We start from the raw sequence: 22,621 nt of genomic DNA on the forward strand, positions 1-22,621 counted from the left end.
TTGGGGTTGTTTCTGGGGGAGTTCTGTGCCCAGGGCGCTGCAGGGACCGCAGGGTCTGTCCTGCTCCAGCCACATGCAGGATTTGGAGCTCAGGAATTTGCCCAGCCCAGCTCTGAGTGTCTCCCAAGGATGGAGATTCACAGCTTCCCCTCTTCCCTGGGAGCTGCCAGCTGGAGCCAGCAGGGCAGAAAGTGAAAGGCAGCAGCAGCAGCAACTGATTTTGCAAGTGTTGTGTGAAATTTCATTCTAATTTCATGTATTTGCATGTGCTTCCCAGTTAAAGCTTCCTGGGCTGTGCATATGTTAGCAGGAGTGACCCAGAAAAACAGGTACAGCTCAGCTGAAATGCTTCTGGTGAAGACTTTTCATTAGTGAGGGAGGAAAACTTGGACTTCAGAGCTGCTTTTTGTACTCAGGCCATCAGTGCTGGCTGAGAACTTCCTGCTCTGGTGCTGCTGCAAGTCGTGGGGTGGAAAGGACAGAGGTGTTCTGCACAGTTCTGAGATGAAAAATGCAGCCCTCAGCTCTCACTGTGAATTTTTTGGGGTTTTTTTTGGAAATTTGTGTCTCTGCTTCATGGAGATTTATTTTAATTTGCTCCAAGAGCAGGTTGTGTAAGTGGGGTGTGTTACTGATAATATTTTTTAAAGGAAAAGATAATTTTTCCTTTCCTCTGTCAATGATATGAAGGCAGGATAAAGCAATTTTTAAAAATAACCCATACATTACACATACAGATTGTATCCATGAGATTTTTATGTGAATTTACATTTAGCTCTGGGGTTATTCCCCACAAATTCTTTTCCTCCTGAACTCTCAGTTCCTTTCCATCAGCAGAAGTTTTGAATTTTAAAAATTGAAGGGGAATGTCAGCACTACAACATCAGAATATGTAGAAAAATCTGAGATTTTGTAAAGCAGCTTGACCAAACTTCCAGAGGACCAATAATTCCCCAGCTTCCCTTCCAAGACAGATGTACAAATTTATATTTTTTTAATATTTTCCTAAAGTTCTGAGAACTTCATATCCTCGAAACCCCGAATAATGAGCTGAGATGACTCCGGTGCTTTGGGGGAATTGTGACATCCTGGCTGGACAGTGACATTAAGTGACACTGGAACTTCCAGTCCCTTGCAGGGTGGCAGCCAGCACAGCACAGCACTGCAGGTGAATTTTTAACCAAATTCCACCTGAGCTGGGCCATCCTGCTCCTCCCAGGAAGCTGTGGCACAGGACTGAGCTGTTCTGCTGGGCTTTAGCAATTTGGCTGGGGTGACTCAGGCCCAGTTCAAAAGTTCAGTAGAAAATAAAGATAAAATTTACACCAGGCATCTCTTCACACAGAAATATTTATTTTTATGCTTTTACTTTGGTTTCTGTTCATTTGAGGGCTGTGTAATTTATTTTTGGTTGAATGAGGAAACTCTTTATTTGTTTCTGGTTTAGTTTGCAGTATTCTTATATACTGCACTATAGCACTTCTATTTCACATGGCTCTGGGAAAAAGAGAAATACAAACTAAGGCTCTGATTTTATTTATTTGTCTGTTTATTTATTTTAAGTGTTGTGCACAACAGTTCACAGAGTACTTCCTAGAACTTGGAAAATTGCTCAAATGCCTGAAAATTGCTCAAAAGTCTGAAAATTGCTCAAATCCAGCTTGGTCACTTTAGCCAGTGCCTGCCTACTTAAATCCTGTAATTTTAAATCCTGTAATTTTAAACTATTTTAGTTTGATTTAGTTATTGGTTTTCCCAGTATTTATCAGGACAGCAAACCCACCCACCAGGCTGCATCAGGAACATTATTCTGCCTCTCAGAGCAAAGTGCTTTCAATATTTAATTTTTTTCCTTGTGTCTAAGTTGATAATCCAGTACCTGCTGAACATTTGGAGCATGGATCAAAGTAAATATGTCTGACAATATTTAATGTCCATGCTCAGCTGTTTCCTGGTAATTTTGAATTTGTCTTCATGGGGCCTGTAACAGGAACCAGAACAATTGAAGAGAGCCTGTCCTTAGGCTCAGAACATCTCATTTTCCCAATCTTGTTACAGGCTGATGGTGTGATGGAAAAGGCAGGGCCTCTGAGAGGATCATTGGGTTTATGGAATACACAGGATATAAAATGTCATTTATTTTCCTCTAGAGGAGGAATTCTTCAAGTAATATCTTGTCACCAGGAAAGCCTTGTGGGCTGCACATGTTGTGATTCCATTCCCTCATCTGAAAGGCAAAATTCTGAGAGATACCTCAAGTAGTGACTGATAGCAGATAAAAACCAGGGTGGAGCTGGTGTTTTTAGAGGCAGTTTGATCACTGACATTGCTGTAGTTTATATAATCCCACCAGGCACAAAAAATTCAGTTTATCACTGAAATTTGCCTGAGAAATGTTGCAGTTCTCAGGTGCCTCCTTTTCCCTTTCCTCTCCCAGAGTATTTCTGCAGAGGTAAATCCCCAGCTAAGCACAGCCAGCCTTGGTACCTAAATTGTGACTGATAGCAGATAAAAACCAGGGTGGAGCTGGGTTTTTTAGAGGTATTTTGATCACTGACATTGCTGTAGTTTATATAATCCCACCAGGCATAAAAAATTCAGTTTTATCACTGAAATTTGCCTGAGAAATGTTGCAGGTCTCAGGTGCCTCCTTTTCCCTTTCCTCTCCCAGAGTATTTCTGCAGAGGCAAATCTCCAGACAAGCACAGCCAGCTTAGGTACCTAAATTCCACTTAAACCCTTTTTTTTACAGTCTCTTTCCTAAGAATTGCTACTAAAATTGTGCTGACAGGTAGGAACTGTGCCTTGAGGGAGTTATGGGGGCTAAAATCTTGCCTAGCCTTGAGAAAAATACCCTCTGCTTCTATTTCAATAGATTTGGATGCACTTATAAATAAAATGTGGTTGCCCCTTGGCTTGAGTGTTGCAAACCAGATCATGTATTTTTAAATTCAAGTTTCCTTTCCAGTGTTCTGCTGAGCTGATTGGCTTCAGGCCTGAGGAGGCTCCTTTATAATTGGCATTTGCTTCAGCTCTGCTTTGCCCTGGGGATTTCCCTTTCACTCTTGGAGTTTTTTGGTGGTGAGCTGGTTTACCAGCTGACACCTTATCAATGAGAGTGAATTTCCTCTGATGTTGCAAAACAGAGTCTTCAGACAAAAACTGGCAGATTGCTCAGAAAAGAAAAAAAAAAAAAAGCTCTTTTTCCTTTGCCTGTGCACAGAGATTTTGGTAAATTTGAAATTAAGTGCCTAAATGCACTTAGATTTTGGTAAATTTGCATTTTAGTGCCTAAATGCACTTAGATTTTGGTAAATTTGCATTTTAGTGCCTAAATGCACTTAGATTTTGGTAAATTTCTATTTAAGTGTAGGTTTTAGTAAATTTCTATTTAAGTGCCTAAATGCACTTAGATTTTGGTAAATTTGCATTTAAGTGCCTGAATAAAAAAGGTTTGGATCTTCAGAGCAGTAGAAATGAGTGTCAGCCAGAATCACAAGGATCCTCTGGAAGGTTTGACCCTAAAGTTTTGACTCTTTGATATTTGATCATGGAATAAGAGGCACCAATTTTTGGTTGCTTTATTTTGTGAGCAGCAAGATTTGTGTGTGTCTCAGCAGAGCTCTTCATTCATTATCTGTTTGATATTTATACCCATTTTTCCTACATTAACAGTGCATTTCTGGAGGCTGATGGAGAACCACTCCATAATTGCAATTTAAGCATCAGTTTTCAAGTGTGCATACTCCCCTCAAAATTAAATTTCTCCTAAGGGAGTACAAACTGAAAACCTTAAAAAAAACCCTCATTCTCCTCAGATTTTGAGGGGTTAAGGACACTTTCTGTCCAAGCAGTGAGAGGGGCAGGAATTCTACAGATTCATCTGCTCTGTGCCAAATTATTCTCAAAAGTCTCTTTTGGCTTCTTGCAGAACCTGCCCTGACAATCCAAAAACTGTACAAGGAGGGATTCTTTGATCCATGGCCCTCTAAACACTCAGGATGCTTTTCCTCATCCTAAAAATTCAGCAAACAGCCACAAACAAAGGAATGATGAGGAGCAGGTAGTGCTTGAAAAGTGTCCAATGTTTGCTCTGCCTTCCTCACTTTACTGCCAGTGAGGTTTTCTTCACCCAAGGAGCATCCTGAGCAATCTGTGATCCCAAAAACCAATGTGTGCTTCCAGCTGGGAGCCTCAGAGAGTTTTTTGGGATGCTGTGGGTTTTACCTGGTCAAAGGCATGTTGGAAATAATCCCTGGGATTTTTAAGGGGCAAACAGAGGGTGAAAGGAGCCTCACAGCACATCCAGGTCCTTGGGGGGACTGGGTGGGAAAAAGAACAGAAAACAAAGGTTTGAGTGACTAATTTATTTATTTATTTGTTCAATGAAGATGTGGTCAAAGTGGGATAGTTTGTTCTTCACATGCAGTGGAATAAACTAAAAATCAAAAAGAAATCTTTACACTGTTCAAGCCCCCAGTCTGGGTAACATTTAAATGGGTGAAGAGAGAGACAAGCCTGCTTCAAAAAAAAAAAAAAAAAAAAAAAAAAAACCCCAAAAAAATTAAAGCAGGCAGCTGATGATGAGCATCTGCAGTTACCACATTTCCATCTGCTGGGATTTCCCCAGCACCCCACCCATGGCTGGGGGGTGGCCCAGCCACTCTCTGCTCTGAGCCATGAGCTCAAAAGGAACCTGAGTGCCCAAAATGTGGGGTTTGAAAGGTGGGTGTGAGCTCAGAAGGGACCTGAGTGCTAAAAATGTGGGGTTTGAAAGATGGGTTTGACCTTAGAAGGGACCTGAGTGCCCAAAATGTGGGGTTTGAAAGATGGGTTTGACCTTAGAAGGGACCTGAGTGCCAAAACTGTGGGGTTTGAAAGGTGGGTTTGAACTCAGAAGGAACCTGAGTGCCAAAATGTGGGGTTTGAAAGGTGGGTTTTACCTTACAAGGGACCCAAGTGCCAAAAATGTGGGGTTTGAGCTCAGAAGGAACCTGGGTGCCAAAACTGTGGGGTTTGGAAGGTGGGTTTGAACTCAGAAAGGACCTGAGTGCAGAAATGTGGGGTTTGGATGGTGGGTTTGAGCTCAGAAGGGACCCAAGTGCAAAAACTGTGGGGTTTGGAAGGTGGGTTTGAGCTCAGAAGGAACCTGAGTGCCCAAAATGTGGGGTTTGAAAGGTGGGTGTGAGCTCAGAAGGAACTTCAGTACTCAAATGTGGGGTTTGAAAGGTGGGTTTGACCTCACAAGGGACCCAAGTGCCAAAAATGTGGGGTTTGGAAGGTGGGTTTGAGCTCAGAAGGAGCCTGAGTGCCAAAACTGTGGGGTTTGAAGGGTGGGTTTGAACTCAGGAGGGACCTGAGTGCCCAAAATGTGGGGTTTGAAAGGTGGGTTTGACCTCACAAGGGACCCAAGTGCCAAAAATGTGGGGTTTGAGCTCAGAAGGAACCTGAGTGCCAAAACTGGGGGGTTTGAAAGGTGGGTTTGAACTCAGAAGGGACCTGAGTGCCCAAAATGTGGGGTTTGAAAGATGGGTTTGACCTTAGAAGGGACCTGAGTGCCAAAACTGTGGGGTTTGAAAGGTGGGTTTGAACTCACAAGGAACCTGAGTGCTCAAATGTGGGGTTTGAAAGATGGGTTTGACCTTAGAAGGGACCCAAGTGCCCAAAATGTGGGGTTTGAGCTCAGAAGGAACCTGGGTGCCCAAAATGTGGGGTTTGAAAGATGAATTTGAGCCCAGTGCCCTCTGTGTGCCTGGCACAAAATCCTGGCCTTAGTTTGTGAGGAGATCCTGAGGGTCTGGGGGTGTCTCTGGGTTATTTATGTATGGACACACTTGAGTTTTGTGGGAATTCTGCTGCCTGAATTTGACCCTGCAGCTCCCACACAGCTGCTCCATGAGCACGTGAGAGAAGAGGGTTAGAGAGATGAGGGTTAGAAACAAAAAATATTCTAAATAAATAAAAATATTCTAAATAAATATTCTAAGTAAATATAAATAAATATGAATAAATCTTCTAAATAAATAGAAATATTCTAAATAAATATAAATAAATACTCCCAGCCATCCTGAAAGTGCCAGGGCTCCCCTGCTCAGTCTCCACCTTGCTTCTCCCTGGGCACTTGTGCAAACTCATCTCTCCTCTTGCTCTGAGCCAAGCTGCAATTTGGATAAATCATTTTTTTTTCCTACAGATTGAATCATAGGTGAGTTTAGGTTGTAAAGCATGTGAGGCTCTTCATGAATTTTTAATTTTTAGATGGAAAAAAAAAAAAAGGCAGCTGGAAATATTTAGTGTTCTGGAGAAAGCTACAACCACCAGGAAGCTTTGAGGGCTGCCAAAGCAGTGGCTCAGAGCACCTGGAAATGCTCTGCTGAGCAAAATTCAGCATCTGGAAAACAAAATCCTGTTGGCAAAAGAGGGGCTGGAGGCTGAGTGTTCTTCTCTTCTGCCTTGTTGGGAATGGAAGTGCTGATAGGAACCTGCTGGGATACTTCCAAAAACTGCAAGGTGCTGTTCTTCAGGTGGGGAAGGAGCACAGGAAGGAGCCTTGTTCATTCTTTAGACATTCCAGAAGCAGGAAAATGTGTTTTAGTTATTGTTGCCCTCAGTTACAAATGGGACAATGTCTTCTGATCTTTTTTTTTTTTTTTTTTTTTTGCCAAAGCAATTCTGAGGCTTTGTGATTGGTTTTTTTTTCTTTTTTCTCATTTCAAATCCTGCTGAATTACAACCTCTCAATAGACCAGGGGGAGAACATTATTCTTGTCTTTCCAGGATCAAGATTAAATTTAATGCACTTACAAGAAAAGAACAATTGCTGTTGCTTCCAGATGAAATATGGTTATGTTGTTCTTGGCATCTGGAGTGCATGTAAGGAAAAAAATCTGCTGTTGGATTAATTGTTGTGGTGATGAATGACCCAAAAATGATCTTGTTTTGTCTCAAGAGCTTCCTGAGATCTGTAGATTTTTCATGAGATAGCAGTTTTAAAAAATGGATTTGGCTTTGCAGTTACACCAAGATCCTTTCAGTCCTGTTTTTCTCATTCTTGGATGTTGGCAGGATTCTTTCTGCTGACTTTCTGGGAATTTGATATACTTTTTTTAATTATTTATTTATTTATTTATTTTTATATCTATGTCTATATATTTATATAAAAAACTATTTTATATATTTTCTATATTAATTCTGGTTTTATATATTTTATAAAAATAAAACTTTAATATGTTTTATATATTATATATATTATATATAATATAATATTATATTATATTATATATTATATATTATATATTATTTATTATTTATTATATATTATATATATAAAATATATCATTTTATATCTTTTTGTACATATATAAAAATAAAACTATTTTATATGTTTTATATATTAATTCTATTTATATAACATAATAATTTTTATATATTTAAATAAAAACAGGACCAAACACTCTTTGTTTTTTGGTAAAAGACATCTTTTTTAATATGGATATATTTTCTGTATACTGAATGACTCTTCCTGTCTCTCCCTGTTCTGTTTTTATTTAATGGAAGAAATATTTACATTCCAGCTCCTTAAGGAAGCCATTACCATATCACTGTCCAAGATGTAGCATGGCAAGCTATAAACTTTATACTTCTATAAAGTAATAGAAATCAACATCACTGTTCTTTTAAAAATCCATTTCTCTGCTGATGCTGGAGGAATGCCCTGGGATTGTCAGTGACATTTGAAGAGCTCCTGTGCTTGTTCTAATCACCTCTGCAATGTGATGGAGCCAGATGCCAGATCCTGGAGGAATCTCTTTGTACCAGGTGCTGCACAAGCAGAAATTCCTCTGGGCAGCATTTCCTGGAGGGAAACATTTCTGTTCTGTGTGAGCCATGGAACCCTTTGGATTGGAAAAGGCTTCTGAGGTCATCAAATCCAACCTTCAGCATTAGTCCAGCCTTCTCTTGGAGAAGAACAAAACAATTTTTAAATGAAAATAATGAAAAAGAGCAAATTTAGGAGCTCCCAGTAAAAACCAGTTCTTACTTGAAACATTTTCTAAGCAATCTGTCACATTCCCAAACATTTAATCACAATTTTGATTTGTGAAGGTGTGAATTCCACAGAACCAGGCACCACCATGTCACTGATGCTGGGCTTGGGGTTTTCTGGGCCAGCTTTATTATGGCCTTGAAGGTTTTAATATTTATTTCAAGGTAGGCCATGAAGGTTTTGTATTGCCTAAAAGCCTGAAACTTTTGTTTAACAAACAACATGTAAAAAACTCCTTTTGTTAATACAGTCATGCCCTGCCTCCTGTGCCTAAAACACTTCATATAATAATTTAGATATTATTTAATTTTATATATTATCCATGGAGGAAGGAAGTTTTCATAAGATTTTCCTTAAAAACTTGATTTTACCTGAAACTTTCACAGTTTCTCTCCCCCAGTGTAATCCTGGTGAGCACTCCCAATGTCCTGCAGTGGCAGACCTGGGGCCAGTAACCAAAAATGTGAATGTGGCATCAAAGTGCAGGGAGGAGCAGCTTTATTGTGGCCTTCAAGGCTTTAATATTAATTTCAGGGCAGGCCATGAATTTTTTTTTATTGCAGATAACTGAAAACCTAAGGCTTTGTTTAACAAACAAAAAGTAAAAGTAAAAAATTCCTTTTGTTAATACAATCACCTCCTGTGCCTAAAACACGATATAATAATTTAGATATTATTTAATTTTATATATTATCCATGTAGGAAGGATGTTTTGATAAGATTTTCCTTAAAAACTTGATTTTACCTGAAACTTTCACAGCTTCTGTCCAGCACTGTAATCCTTGTGAGCACTCCCAATGGCCTGCAGTGGCAGGGCAGATCTGGGGCCAGTAACCAAAAATGTGAATGTGGCATCAAAGTGCAGGGAGGGGCAGCTTTATTGTGGCCTTCAAGGCTTTAATATTAATTTCAGGGTAGGCCATGAAATTTTTTTATTGCAGATAACCGAAAACCTAAGGCTTTTGTTTAACAAACAAAAAGTAAAAGTAAAAAACTCCTTTTATTAATACAATCGTGCCTTGCCTGCTGTGCCTAATTTAGATATTATTTAATGTTATATATGATCCATGTAGGAAGGAAGTTTTCATAAGATTTTCCTTAAAAACTTGATTTTACTTGAAACTTCTCCAGTTTCTCTCCCCCAGTGCAATCCTTGTGAGCACTCCCAATGGCCTGCAGTGGCAGAGCAGACCTGGGGCCAGTAACCAAAAATGTGAATGTGGCATCAAAGTGCAGGGAGGTGCAGCTTTATTGTGGCCTTTAAAGCTTAAATATTCATTTCAGGGCAGGCCATGAAATTTTTTTATTGCAAATAACTGAAAACCTAAGGCTTTTGTTTAACAAACAAGAAGTAAAGTAAAAAACTCCTATTATTAATACAATCATGCCTTGCCTGCTGTGCCTAATTTAGATATTATTTACTTTTATATATTATCCATGTAGGAAGGAAGTTTTCATAAGATTTTCCTTGAAAACTTGATTTTACCTGAAACTTCTACAGTTTCTCTCCCCCAGTGTAATCCCGGTGAGCACTCCCAATGGCCTGCAGTGGCAGACCTGGGGCCAGTAACCAAAAATGTGAATGTGGCATCAAAGTGCAGGGAGGAGCAGCTTTACTGTGGCCTTTAAGGCTTTAATATTTATTTCAGGGCAGGCCATGAAATTTTTTTTATTGCAGATAACTGAAAGCCTAAGGCTTTGTTTAACAAACAAGAAGTAAAAGTAAAAAATTCCTTTTGTTAATACAATCACCTCCTGTGTCTAAAACACTTTATATAATAATTTAGATATTATTTACTTTTATATATTATCCATGTAGGAAGGATGTTTTCATAAGATTTTCCTTAAAAACTTGATTTTACCTGAAACTTTCACAGCTTCTGTCCAGCACTGTAATCCTTGTGAGCACTCCCAATGTCCTGCAGTGGCAGACCTGGGGCCAAGAACCAAAAATGTGAATGTGGCATCAAAGTGCAGGGAGGAGCAGCTTTATTGTGGCCTTTAAAGCTTAAATATTAATTTCAGGGCAGGCCATGATTTTTTTTTTTATTGCAGATAACTGAAAGCCTAAGGCTTTGTTTAACAAACAAGAAGTAAAGTAAAAAACTCCTTTTATTAATACAATCATGCCTTGCCTGCTGTGCCTAATTTAGATACTATTTAATTTTATATATTGTCCATGTAGGAAGAAAGTTTTCATAAGAAAGAGGTTTTTCCTTGAAAACTTGATTTTACTTGAAACTTCTACAGCTTCTCTCCACCAGTGTAATCCAGTGTTCCTTGTGAGCACTCCAAGGGGCTTTAAAGCTTTAATATTTATTTCAAGGTAGGCCATGAAGTTTTTTCATTGCAGATAACTAAAAGCCTAAGGCTTTTTAACAAACAAAAAGCAAAGTAAAAAACTCCTTTTGTTAATACAATCATGCCTTGCCTCCTGTGCCTAAAATACTTCATATTAAATAATTTAGATATTATTTAATTTTACATATTATCCATGTAGGAAGGAAGTTTTCATAAGATTTTCCTTAAAAACTTGATTTTACTTGAAACTTCTCCAGTTTCTCTCCCCCAGTGCAATCCTGGTGAGCACTCCCAATGTCCTGCAGTGGCAGAGCAGATCTGGGGCCAGTAACCAAAAATGTGAATGTGGCATCAAAGTGCAGGGAGGAGCAGCTTTATTGTGGCCTTTAAGGCTTTAATATTAACTTCAGGGTAGGCCATGAAATTTTTTATTGCAGATAACTAAAAACCTAAGGCTTTTGTTTAACAAACAAAAAGTAAAAGTAAAAAATTCCTTTTGTTAATACAATCACCTCCTGTGCCTAAAACACTATATAATAATTTAGATATTATTTAATTTTATATATTATCCATGTAGGAAGGATGTTTTCATAAGATTTTCCTTGAAAACTTGATTTTACCTGAAACTTTCACAGTTCCTCTCCCCCAGTGTAATCCTTGTGAGCACTCCCAATGGCCTGCAGTGGCAGAGCAGACCTGGGGCCAGTTCTGCTTCAACCAAAAATGTCAACGTTGCATCAGAGTGCAGGGAGGGGCAGGGACTTCCTGTGAGCAGCAGCAGATTGATGCAAATGAAGCAGGCAGGTTGCTATTTAAGAGGTTTTCTGTCAGCTGTGCTAGGAACCAGCCCTGGCTGTGAGATGGTCACTGCCTCTCAGGGGTGGCTTCTGGAACTCACTGTGCCACCAAGGGACAGCTTAAACTCAGCTGAAAAAACTTCTCATGTGCTGGCTGCAGGGAAAGGAGATGCTGCTTCACTTCAAACCTGATTTGGGACAGAGCAAACTGACCACTTGTCATCTTTTCTGTCCAGGAAGAGGAAAAAAGGAAGGCAAAGGAAGAAGAGGAGAAGAGAGAATATGAAGAGTACCTGAAGCTGAAGGAGAGTTTTGTGGTTGAAGAGGAAGGGGTTGAAGAGTCCATGACAGAGGAACAGGTATGTGAGGCTGGTTCTGCAGTTCCCCTTCTCCTGTTAGACTTGCTGCATTCTGTCTTGTATAAAATTGAATTTAAAGTAGGAGTCAGCCAAAGGTTTTTGCTTGTGAAAGCTAAATTGTGTCTGTGGCACAGGTGAAGCCTGGAATATTTCCTGGGGAATGCTGCTGTTCCTCAGAGCAGGCTCCTACAGGGTATTTTAGAGTTCTGAGAGAACTTGCTGGAAATGAGTTCTGCCCTCCCTGTGTCTAAGAACTGAAATAAAACTCACTCTGGAATTCAGATTATCTCTCACTGTCAGCAGCTCTGCCTTACCCACCGAGACTGAGCCAGTAAAGCTCAGTTTGGAGTTTGAAAGTGCCCACAGACCTTGGGGACAATTATTTGGGTTTGGCTTTATTTTCTACACCAAGAGAGCTGCTGTGAAATCAAATTAAAACCCAAGCTCTTGTCTCAAAAGGCTTCTGATAAAGGAATCCTCAGAACAAACCCACACTGCTGCTCCTGTGGCTGCCTGCAGAGCTGCTGGGGATGGTGGTTGAAATGTGATATTTGATATAAAATCACAGCAAACCTGAAAAAGTTTTGCTGTGGTGGCAGGCAGAGCTCTTGTTTTGTCTGCTGAAAACCTGTTAGACACAATTTATTTGCTATCACATCCTGCAATTGCTCTTGGGTTGTAGCTGCCAATTTGAGCTGTCCAGGGCATTTCTTGGGAAGGATTTATTTCAGGGCCATGTGTGCCTTTGCTGCTCTGCTGAAGAGACTCTGGAATTAAATGGATTTGCTTTAGTGTGACTGAGAGTGGCTTTGGGCACAGCAGATTGTGCCCAATGTCAAGCACCATTGACTCATCACAGGTTCCCTTGATGGATCCCTTCCCATCAAGAAAAATTCCTCCATCACACCAGGGATTAACACCAGGAGAAATTCTGTCTGCTGATGGGGAATTGCAGTGAACAGCAAAAAATACACACTTTTATTGACAATTCCTTCAAAAATCTGTCCCTGTCCTGTTAGGAAATGAGATTATCCCTAAATATTGCTGTGTTCCACTTTAAACACCCTTCAGACTGGAATGTGGTGATTGTCCATGTTCCTACAGCTGCCTGTCAAGGAGAAATTCATCTCCCTCCATGTCAGAAGAGAGAAGGTTTTAGGTTCCTCACCTAAAAGAGTTTGAGATGCCTGATATCAGAACAGAAAAGGGTGTTCCTCACCCAAAAGAGTTAAAGATGCCTTCATCTCAACCTGAGATAATTTTGGTAGGGGTGTTAGGGGAGTTACCACTTGAATTGCAGGTGATTTAAAAGTCACATTCAGAAATAATATTTAAAACAGGGTATTTAAAACAGGTACAGAGTTATTTGGAGGCAGCAGAAATGAGAAGGAAATGAAGCAGTCAGCCTGGCCTCGTGCTGGCTGAGAAACTGAAGCATTTCAGTGTCCTGTTAGCAAAGCTGACTCTGCCCTGTGCTGAAAATCAAGCTCCTGACTCCAGAGCTCACCATTAATTAAGGCTGATGGATTCCTGGGGTTCCAGAGTAACCTGATCTCATTTTAGCTTCAGTGCACAGTGTTTGCATTGCCTCTGCAGTGGAGCTGCTCACTGGATTTCAGGTGCATGACTCTGAAATGCTTGAGCCTCCACAGGTGCTGTGCAGCTGTGCTGCCCTTGGCCAGCTGCAGCTCCTGAGCCACTCTGGGTTTTCCTCTGCACAGAATGTCCTGGGTGTGTGACTTAATGATGCTTAAACTCACCCAGATGTGGTTATTTCAGGGTATTCATGATGTGAAGAATAAAAAATTGTATGATAACCTTTTGGGAAATATTTAAATTGTACTTAAGCCACATTCTGTCTCAAAAAAATACCTGTCAGAAATCCCTTGTGAAAATTAAATCGAGATTATTTTTCTTCCCAGTTCAATATCTCAGTGTGTGTAGTTAAAACTTAGGAATTATGCAATCTAAAGACTTCTGTAGTATTTATCTTCAGCAAGTTTTTGATGAATTTAATGCTCATGAAATACTTAAATTGTACCTGACACACATTCTGTCTCAAAAAATACTTGTCAGAAATCCCTTGTAAGGATTAAATCGAGATTATTTTTCTTCCCAGTTCAATATCTCAGTGTGTATAGCTAAAACTTAGGAATTATGCAATCTAAACACTTTTATAGTATTTATACTCAGCAAGTTTTTGATGCATTTAATGCTCATGAAATACTTAAATAGTATCTGAGCCACATTTTGTTTTGAAAAATACCTGTCAAAAATCCCTTGGAAAGATTGAGTCTAGATTATTTTTCTTCCCAGTTCAATATCTCAGTGTGTGTAGTTAAAACTTGGGACTTAAGAATCTAAACACTTTTATAGTATTTATCTTCAGCAAGTTTTTGATGCATTTAATGCTCATGAATTCAAAATTAAAATTGTTTTCCATGTTGTCTCCAGTCTCGCAGCTTTCTCATGGAATTCCTGGAATATGTTAAGGTAAGGTGCCTTTGATTTTTCTTTGGTTTTAGATGGTGTGAATTACCTTTGGTCAAAGAGGGGCATCTTTACTTCCTCTTTCATTTACTTAAATATTCAACAAGTAACAAAAACTGTACCTTTAGTAAGTGTTCTTTACTGAACCAGCACAAACACAATTATCTAAAATAATTTAATTCCAGCTGGATCCTGGCTTTTGGGGCAGGATGTGGCCTGGTGGATCTCCCTCAGAGTTTATAGAAGCAATGTTTGCTGTGCATTGGGATTTTTTGGGGCATTCAGGCTTTTTTGTTTGTGAGCATCAGCCACTGATTCAAAAACAATCTCTCCATGTGAGCTCAGCAGGAAGGAGAGCTGCTGTACCTGGAGGGTGTTTTGGAGCCTCCAACACAGGCACTGGGAAGCTCCAATCTCAACTTTTCCTGTGATTCCTTCACTTTTTTTCTATCCTGCATGTATTTTTTTTTATGTTCAGGAGGGCAGTTTAAGAAGCAGCTGCCTTGTTTTAACCAGGGTGTGTCAGTGTCCCTTCCATCCCTCCCATTGTATGGCTGGGTGTTTAAAACCTGGGCTGTGCTCATTTATGCTTTTGATCTGTGAGGGCAAATTGCTGTATCAAAGGTCAGATGCATTTTTCTCCTCTCACTCCAACACTGGCATGCAAATCTGTTTTCCTGATGAATCCCTTTCTTCCTTTACTGGAATCTGAACTCTCAGGGTGTGTGACCTGGCTTCTCCAGCAAGCAAATCACTTGCTGCTCGTATCACCTGATACTCTGTGAGCTGCTCATCAATTTCTATCCCAAAATCTCACATTTTGCACGTCCATTATCCCAGCAAAACCCTGAATTTACAGCACATTGATCTCCAGAGATTTGCCTCATGGATAATTCTCCTCGTGGAGTCCTTTGGAGTGACTGCCAGGCAGTTCTGGACAGGAGCTCAGAGCTGAGCCCTGCAAAGCTCTGCTGGGCTGCTCTGCCTCCCTTTTACCTCTGTAGGTAAAAAAAGGAAATTTCAGTGTCCCTTGGGATCTTCCAGAACACTGGGAGCTTTCCAGAGGGTGACACAGCCAGGGCAGGCTCTGCCCATTGCCCCTGGGGTTGTGGTGGATGGACCAGATTAGTCACAAACTCCCAGTTGAGTGTTTCAGCACAAAATTCTCTATCAGTCACTTTATCTTGACGTCAGAGAAATTCAGCTTGGGCTGGAAACCCAAGTCTGAATATCCGACACCTGATTTCCTCTGCAGAGCTGAGCTGCAGAACTGGGGCATTGCTTTCTTTCACAAGTTTTAAGTATTTTTCTTTAATCTTGAAAGTGTGCTTAATGTATAGATTATGTATTGCCCTCATCTTCTGTTCTGTTCACAGAAACCATTGACAGGAAGCGGTGCTGAGCTGCTCGTAGCTGTCAGAGAAAAATGTATAAATTAAGAGGAATTGGCATTTTTTTTAAAAACTAAAATTGAATTTAGCTCTTCTGCTGAATAATTTCTTAGGCTGGTATCATTGACTGGAGATAGCTCACCCTGTGCTTCATCCTTAGGGGTGTTGGGAGCAAAATGCAGCCTCTTGCTGAGGACAGCAGCAGCATCACCCCTAAAATGAAATGAATTCAGGAGAATGTGGATGTGTCTTTGTTGCTGAAGGGAAGCCAAGCCTGTCTCTAGAACATGATGCATGTGGAGAAGTGTTTCATTCCCTTGGGACCCCATGAGTGTGGGGGGTGCATCCTCATCCCACCCCACCCCCTTGGGCTCTCATTCCCAGCAGGATCTGCCTTGGAAAGCTTCCACTAAACTTGCTCATTGAGGGGGAAGATCTTTAGGTGAAGGTTTAAGTCCTGTTTTTCCTGTTGATGTGGCTTTGCACCAGCCCCCCCCAGTCCCTTTAAAAGAAGATGTGACGAATGTTGGCAGTTCCCAGCTCTGAGAACTGAATTCCATGGACTGGTTCCAGTTCCATGTGTTCAGTCCATGGTATTCAGTTCTCTAGCTTGGCTGCATCAAACTTCACAGCTGCTAAATCTCTGTGTGCCTTTCTTTTGGGTCTGATTTTATTAATGCAAAAGATTCATCTATTTCAGCCTCTCTTGATTTCTTCAGTGGCCTCCCAGTATGCTCTCAAGACCAGAAACAAAGGATTTTGTTGTTTGAAGTATTGAATTTGTTACTGGAGATGCAGCTCCTGTGGCTGTACATACATGGATTTTAGGAATGTAAACCTGAATATTAACTGAGCTTTCCAACACTTTTGTTTTTTCCAAGCTCCTTACAAACACTGCATCCTCTTGCAGCTAAACAGATGAGTTCCTAAAATTTTGGCAGAGAAGAAAACAGGAACCAGGTAGCTCCAGACAAGCCCTGCAGGTGTTTTCTCTGGAGCTACAGAGAAGCACAAAACCAGATGGGAGCAGTGGTGGCTGTGCCTTGACTGAGAAAAGCTGCAGGAAGAATCTGTCAAAAAGCAAAATGACAAAGTGCAGTTCCAGCACTGACAATTTTAATAAGGTGTTGGCTTGCTTAGGAAGATTATTATGGCATTAATACACACGACATCAGTAAAACAGAACTAAAGCACTTAATGCTGCCAGTCTTGCCTGGGTTTTATGTAAGTGATGGTTTTAAAAGGTGCTTTGAAACATCCCTGAAAGAAGAAAGGGATGTTGAGAAAACACTCTGGAAATTCAAGGTAGCAGCTGAGAAACTCAGGAGGTGGGGGAGCAGAGTCGTGGCTGTTCCTTGTGCTCATCCCAGGGTGAGGAAAAGTCCAGCATCAATCAGGGCTCCAGATGGGTTTAGTCTTGCCCTAAGTGGGGCAGAGCACTCAGTCTTTCCACAGAACTCCCTGCTTTAGGTAACCTCAGAGTTTTTCATCACAGGAAAATGCTTACTAGGAAAAGGAAAAAAAAGCTTACTAGGTTCTGTGCTTTGTCTGGTTAATGCATTTTTTTATTTGAATGGAAAAAAAAATAAATCCCAGCTTTCTCATTCATCAGCTTAACTCTTTGTTTGTCCCCACAGAAAACAAAAGTTATCCAGCTGGAGGACTTGGCTTCACATCTGGGTTTAAGGACACAGGTAAAAAAAAAAACCCAAAAATTGACTTTTGGGGTGGAAGTACTAATTTTTGCTGGGCCCCTGCCTTCCTCTTAAACCAGAACTCTTATTTAAGTGTGCAGTGGGTTATTACAGGAATTTATCTGGTTAAAATCAAAATTATCATTTCCTTCTGCAGTCATACAACAGCAAGAAAAAGAGAGGTAGAGCTGTAGAAACCAACACTTAAGGTGCAGTGGAATTGCATGCTTGGAGTAACTGTGGAGTAAACCCAGCCATAAATTCAACAAGTTGTTGTTTTGGGTTGGTAGGAGAGGTTTACTCCTAAAAGGAGCAGGAAAAGATAGAAAAAATATGGAATTTTTGAGCAAGGACCTTGGAGAAGGACCTCTGTGCTTCATGGGACTTCATGGCACTGCACAGCCTTTCCATAGGAAGATTCCTATAACCCCCTGCTCCTTAAAGCAGCCAAGTAATGGCAATAAAAGTCCATTTTTTAAGGGATGGGGAATTTAATTTGAACATCCCAAAATGCAAAAAAAAAAAAAAAAAATTAAAAAAAAAAATCACCCCTCTAAGACCAAAGGGCTGATTCCATCTCTCTGTGTGGGAGTACTGAATTCCTTAACGCGGAGGGATTTCAAGGTAAACCTCTGGAGTTGATCTGAATGTGTGAAATGGTTTCTGCTTCCCTTTTGAGCAGTCTGTTACTCCTTTTTCTCTTCTGCACAGGATGCAATTAACAGAATCCAGGACCTGATGGCAGATGGCACCCTGACAGGTGACAGCCAAAGCACAAAGGGGATCTTCTGTAGCTGCTGGTGCAGAAAATGCCTTCCTTGTGGCAGGGACAGAATTCCAGTGTCATTCCTGCTCTGAGGATCTAGTAGGACTTGATAGCTAGATATTTGTATTTTATTTATTTACCCATCTGCTGAAGGCCTTTTGGGGTTGCTGAGCAGCCAGCTGCAAATGGGTTTTTATGTTTTATATTTTATTTATTAGGATCTAGTAGTTTTATAAGTTTAATCTATTTTAATCTATCTAGTTTAATCTATTTATATTTTTATAAATAGATAATCTAATCTATATAATTCTATAATAATAATCTATATAATAATCTAGATAATTTAATCTATATATTTTTAATTTTAATAATTTAAATTTAATAATTTTAATCTATTTATATTTTAATCTGTAAGTTTAATCTATCTAGTTTAATCTATTTATTAGGATCTAGTTCTAAGGATCTAGTAGGACCTGATAGCTAGATTTATATTTTATTTTTTTGCCCATCTGCTGAAGGCCTTTTGGGGTTGCTGAGCAGCCAGCTGCCAATGGGGCCTTCTGAAATCTGAATTTGAGAGGATCACTGGGATGATTTGGGGTGGTTTCCAAGCCTGGGGCTCAAAGCCAGGACTCTGGGGTATGGCATGTGGGAGAGGCAGACATCCCAGAGCACTGCAGGATGCTGGAGCCAGTGAAGTGCAGGTTCCCAGCCCTGTCCAAGCTGGAATTACAGCAGACACTGAGCAGGAGCAAGGCTGGTTTAGAGCTGGGCAGTCTTTTCTTTCCAAGGGTGAGGTAGGGGAAGGTGCCAGCACAAACATTTATTCACCTGATCTTGTGCTGGTGGCTGGAGAACAACTGTCTCAGCAATGTGGAAACCCTTTCAAATGCCCTAAAAGTGTCTCAGCAATGTGGAAACCCTTTCAAATGCCCTAAAAGTGTCTCAGCAATGTGGAAACCCTTTCAAATGCCCTAAAAGTGTCTCAGCAATGTGGAAACCCTTTCAAATGCCCTAAAAGTGCCTCAGCAATGTGGAAACCCTTTCAAATGCCCTACAACTGTCTCAGCAATGTGGAAAACCTTTCAAATGCCCTAAAAGTGTCTTAGCAACGTGGAAACCCTTTCAAATGCCCTAAAAGTGTCTCAGCAATGTGGAAACCCTTTCAAATGCCCTACAAGTGCTTGGAATGCAGGGAGAGGGATGTGTGCTGTCCTGGCTGGCTGTGCACAAAGCCAGGGAGGCTCTGCCTCAGTGGAATACATAAAACCAGAATTCTGTTCTCAGTCTGGGTGGAGGCACAGGAATAGGGAAACTGAGCTGCATTCCCTTCAGAAGGGAAGCTGGAAAGGCTGAGCTGGGCCCCACAAGGTCCCTCCTGCTCTGCCTTTCTCCATCAGCTGGGAACATGAGAACCAAAAAAGCAGGGCTAGGAAGGGGAAGGGTCTGGAGAGGAATCCATGTGAGGAACAGCTGAGGGCACTTGGCTTGAGGGGAGATCCATCAAATTCTGCAGCTTCATCCCCAGGGGCAGCTCATCTCTGTGACAGGGACAGGACCCAGGGAATGGCTGGAGCTGGGTTAGGGGGATTTGTGTTGGAGATCAGGATTTGCTGGGTACTGCCCCAAATCTGCCAAAGCTCCAGGAGAGTCTGGACCACGCTCTCAGGGACAGGGGGGGATTGTTGGGGAGTCTGTGCAGGACCAGGAGCTGGATCAGTGATCCTGGTGGGTCCCATCCAGCTCAGGACATTCTGGGATCCCTGCAGCAGCAGCTGTTCCCAGTGCCAGAACTTTTCTTTTGAGCCAAAGGAGCATTCCCAGGGCCCTGGGCTGCTGCTCCAGCTCCCAGCAGTGGCCAGGAGATAAAATCCTGCCTGGCCTAGGTAGGGATTATTGCCTCAGCAGCTGGAACATCCCTTCCCAAAGCAATGAGTGATGCCTGGGGGAGGTGAGGGGAGCCTCTCAGTGCTGTGCTTGCCCTGCAGGTGTGATTGATGACAGGGGAAAGTTCATCTACATCACTGCAGAGGAGATGGCAGCCGTGGCCCAGTACATCAAGCAGCGAGGCCGAGTATCCATTGCAGAGCTGGCCCAGGCCAGCAACTCCCTCATCAACCTCCAGCCTGACAGCAGAGCTGTGGCTCCCACCCTGGCCTGAACCACACACTGCAGGAGTTGAAGCTCTTAATGAATAAAGCACGTAATTAAAAGCAAACGAGAAGCTCCCAGGGCCGTTGGTGGTGCCTGAAGGTAGGATGATGCTCTTCTGAAGCACCAGCTGCAAACTCAGATGTTTTGCTTTTCCTTCTGTTAGAACTGCTGTTAAATGGTAAAAATTGATTGTACAAGAGGCTAGCCAGGAGCTCAAACACTGGTGCACCAGTAGCCAAAAAGATCAGTAATTTATCCCCTGGCAGCCAGTCTCATGTTGCTATAAACAAACTTTTTATTGTTTGCAGATTCTGATGTCTGTATCAAATTATTTGGGGTTGTTTGCATTCAGGGTTCTCCAGGCTTGCTCTGCACTGTGGAGCTGTTTAACTTTGTGATGGACACAGCATTGGCTGCTATACCAAGGTTGGAAGGAAAGAGTAAAAAAAAAAAAATACTAAAAGTGTGTCTTTGTTCTTGCTGAAATATATCCTGAAACCCTGGAAAGAATGGTTGCTCTGTTCAAAATTCCAGGGGCTATTTCAGGAAACTTTTGCTATAGAAATATGTTTTCCTTGGTTTATGTAACATGAAAAGTTTGCTTGCAGACAAGCTTCATCATTTCCCTGTGGCCAAGAGACAGAAACCCCTCCAGGGAAGGGCTGAGTGGGCTCATTTATTTATTTATTGTGCAGGCCAGTCCTGCTGATACCAGCCAGATCCTGGTGATTCATCCTTTGAAGTCAGAGCCAGCTCAGAGTGTTTGAAGGCCTCAGACACCCCCACCCCTTGGCCTCTGTGTTCTGCAGGTCTGGGGGTTTTTAAATAAAAACTTCAGACACTCTGAGTCATGCAATTAATGTTCCAAGTTAATGATTATGAAAGCATTAATTGTATGGGTTAGTGTATTTCCTGCAATAAGAATATTTATTTTTTCAATCATTCATTCATTCTCCTTTCTGAAATCAGCAGAATTTATGTGGATGAACAGTAACTGGGGAGGACAAGAGGTTTTGTCCCTGCCAAACTTAGAGGTAACTTGAGCAGACTAAAAGCCACCTTATCAGTGGGATGAGACAGCAATAAAACAATGGAAGGAAACATTTCCTTTTCATCTCTGCACTGCTGCTGGATGTCAGAGTGCAGGAGAGTGGAGTTCCACCAGCACCACGTGTTGCTGTGAAAGACCAGCACATCCTGAGTGCTGTACAACCACAGCCAGCAAAGAGGTTATTTAGCATGTGAGGCTTGTAAAGTCTCTTTCTTAAGGATTGCATATTAAATATTTTAAAAATATTCGGGTTTGCCACTGGTTTTTTGTTCTGTCTTAAACTATTCTTGTAATAAAATTGACAATATTGAAAGAATTTCAGAGGTTTGAAAGGTTTGTTAGAAAGGGGCAGGACGTGACTGTGAGCTCTGCCAGCAGCTGCTCTGCCCTCCTCATCCTCTCCCACCATTTCCATTTCTGTTCTTTTCACCCAGCTGCATCCTCTCAGCACTCAGGAAAATTCATTTTTCTCTCATTCTGGGGGTGCTGTGCTGCATGTGAATTGTGAGGATTTACCTGAGCCAGGAGAAAATAATGTAGGTAACAAAAAACATGAGCGGGGCTTCTATTTCTGCTGGAAACTCCTGTGGAACAACCTCTGCTGTGCCTTGAAGGAATTGTTGCACCTCTCTGAGTTTCCTGAGTGGCTGCAGGAGGTGAGGACAGGTGGGTGATGGTGGCTGGGGAACAGCCACCACTAAAAACTGCAGCTCTGTTTTCTGTTAAAGGAACACTTTCGTATTTTCTAGGAATTCACATCCAAAGTCCCAGGAGTCCCAGCTGAAAGTCTGGACCACAATTGCTTCAGGCCATTTGTTTGGATGGGTTATAAGTGAGGCAATTCAAACCTAAGCTGCTCTTTCAGTCTGTGTCTGTGTCTGTGGAAGGGGAACAAATTCAGGGCTGTGCCCCCAAAGTGACTTCACTGGCTGAATTCAAAGCTCAAGTTCGATATATCCCAAAGAGACACCAGATGGGAAGAGAATTGTTCCCTCCCTGCTGGCACTGGAACAGGGACACCCCTGGGTGTCCTGGCTCACCTGGGAGTTGTCCCCAATGTCCTGGGTGAGGATTGGTGGCTGAGGGTGCTGGGGGAGAGGTGGAACAATCTGGGGGTACTGAGGTGCTTTCTTCTCCTAATAAACCCCAAGGTTTGGGTGCTAAACTTCATCTCCCTCCAGCCTTCCAGGGCCTAAAGCTCCAGGAGAGCAGAGGGACTGGGGACAAGGGATGGAGAGACAGGACACAGGGAATGGACTTAAACTGCCAGAGTTTGGGATATTGGGGAGAAATCCTTCCCTGGGAGGGTGCTGAGCCCTGGCACAGGGTGCCCAGAGCAGCTGGGGCTGCCCCTGGATCCCTGGAGGTGCCCAAGGCCAGGTTGGATGTGACTTGGAGCACCCTGGGACAGTGGAAGGTGTCCCTGGCCATGGCATGGGGAGGCACAGGATGGCATTTAAGGTCCCTTCCCAAACCATTCCATCATTCAGTGCTCTCAAGCCATGACTTTTCTCACTTTACCCCCAATTCCCTCCCTCATCCCATTCCCTGGGATGAGCCTGTGCTTCTGG

At 41.8% G+C, this 22,621-nt stretch overlaps 1 protein-coding gene across 2 annotated transcripts in view; it reads left to right on the forward strand.

The window, feature by feature from the left end:
- Window positions 1-21,366, forward strand: part of DDRGK1 (DDRGK domain containing 1) — a 46,396-nt gene extending 25,030 nt beyond the window's left edge. Inside the window, exons 5-9 of one of the 2 annotated variants that reach the window (XM_071447207.1) lie at window positions 11,382-11,504; window positions 13,959-13,997; window positions 17,023-17,079; window positions 17,791-17,839; window positions 19,834-21,366. In XM_071447207.1, coding sequence (XP_071303308.1) covers window positions 11,382-11,504; window positions 13,959-13,997; window positions 17,023-17,079; window positions 17,791-17,839; window positions 19,834-20,006 — 441 coding nt within the window. In that variant the 3' untranslated portion in view covers window positions 20,007-21,366. Of the gene's footprint in view, window positions 1-11,381; window positions 11,505-13,958; window positions 13,998-17,022; window positions 17,080-17,790; window positions 17,945-19,833 lie in introns of both variants that reach the window. The other variant, XM_071447208.1, reaches the window with a different exon arrangement.
- The last annotated feature ends 1,255 nt before the right edge of the window (window positions 21,367-22,621 follow it).

The sequence above is a fragment of the Agelaius tricolor genome, unplaced genomic scaffold (genome assembly GCF_023055355.1).
Source record: "Agelaius tricolor isolate 1412-34295 unplaced genomic scaffold, bAgeTri1.0.p SCAF_24, whole genome shotgun sequence".
Lineage (NCBI taxonomy): Eukaryota > Metazoa > Chordata > Aves > Passeriformes > Icteridae > Agelaius > Agelaius tricolor.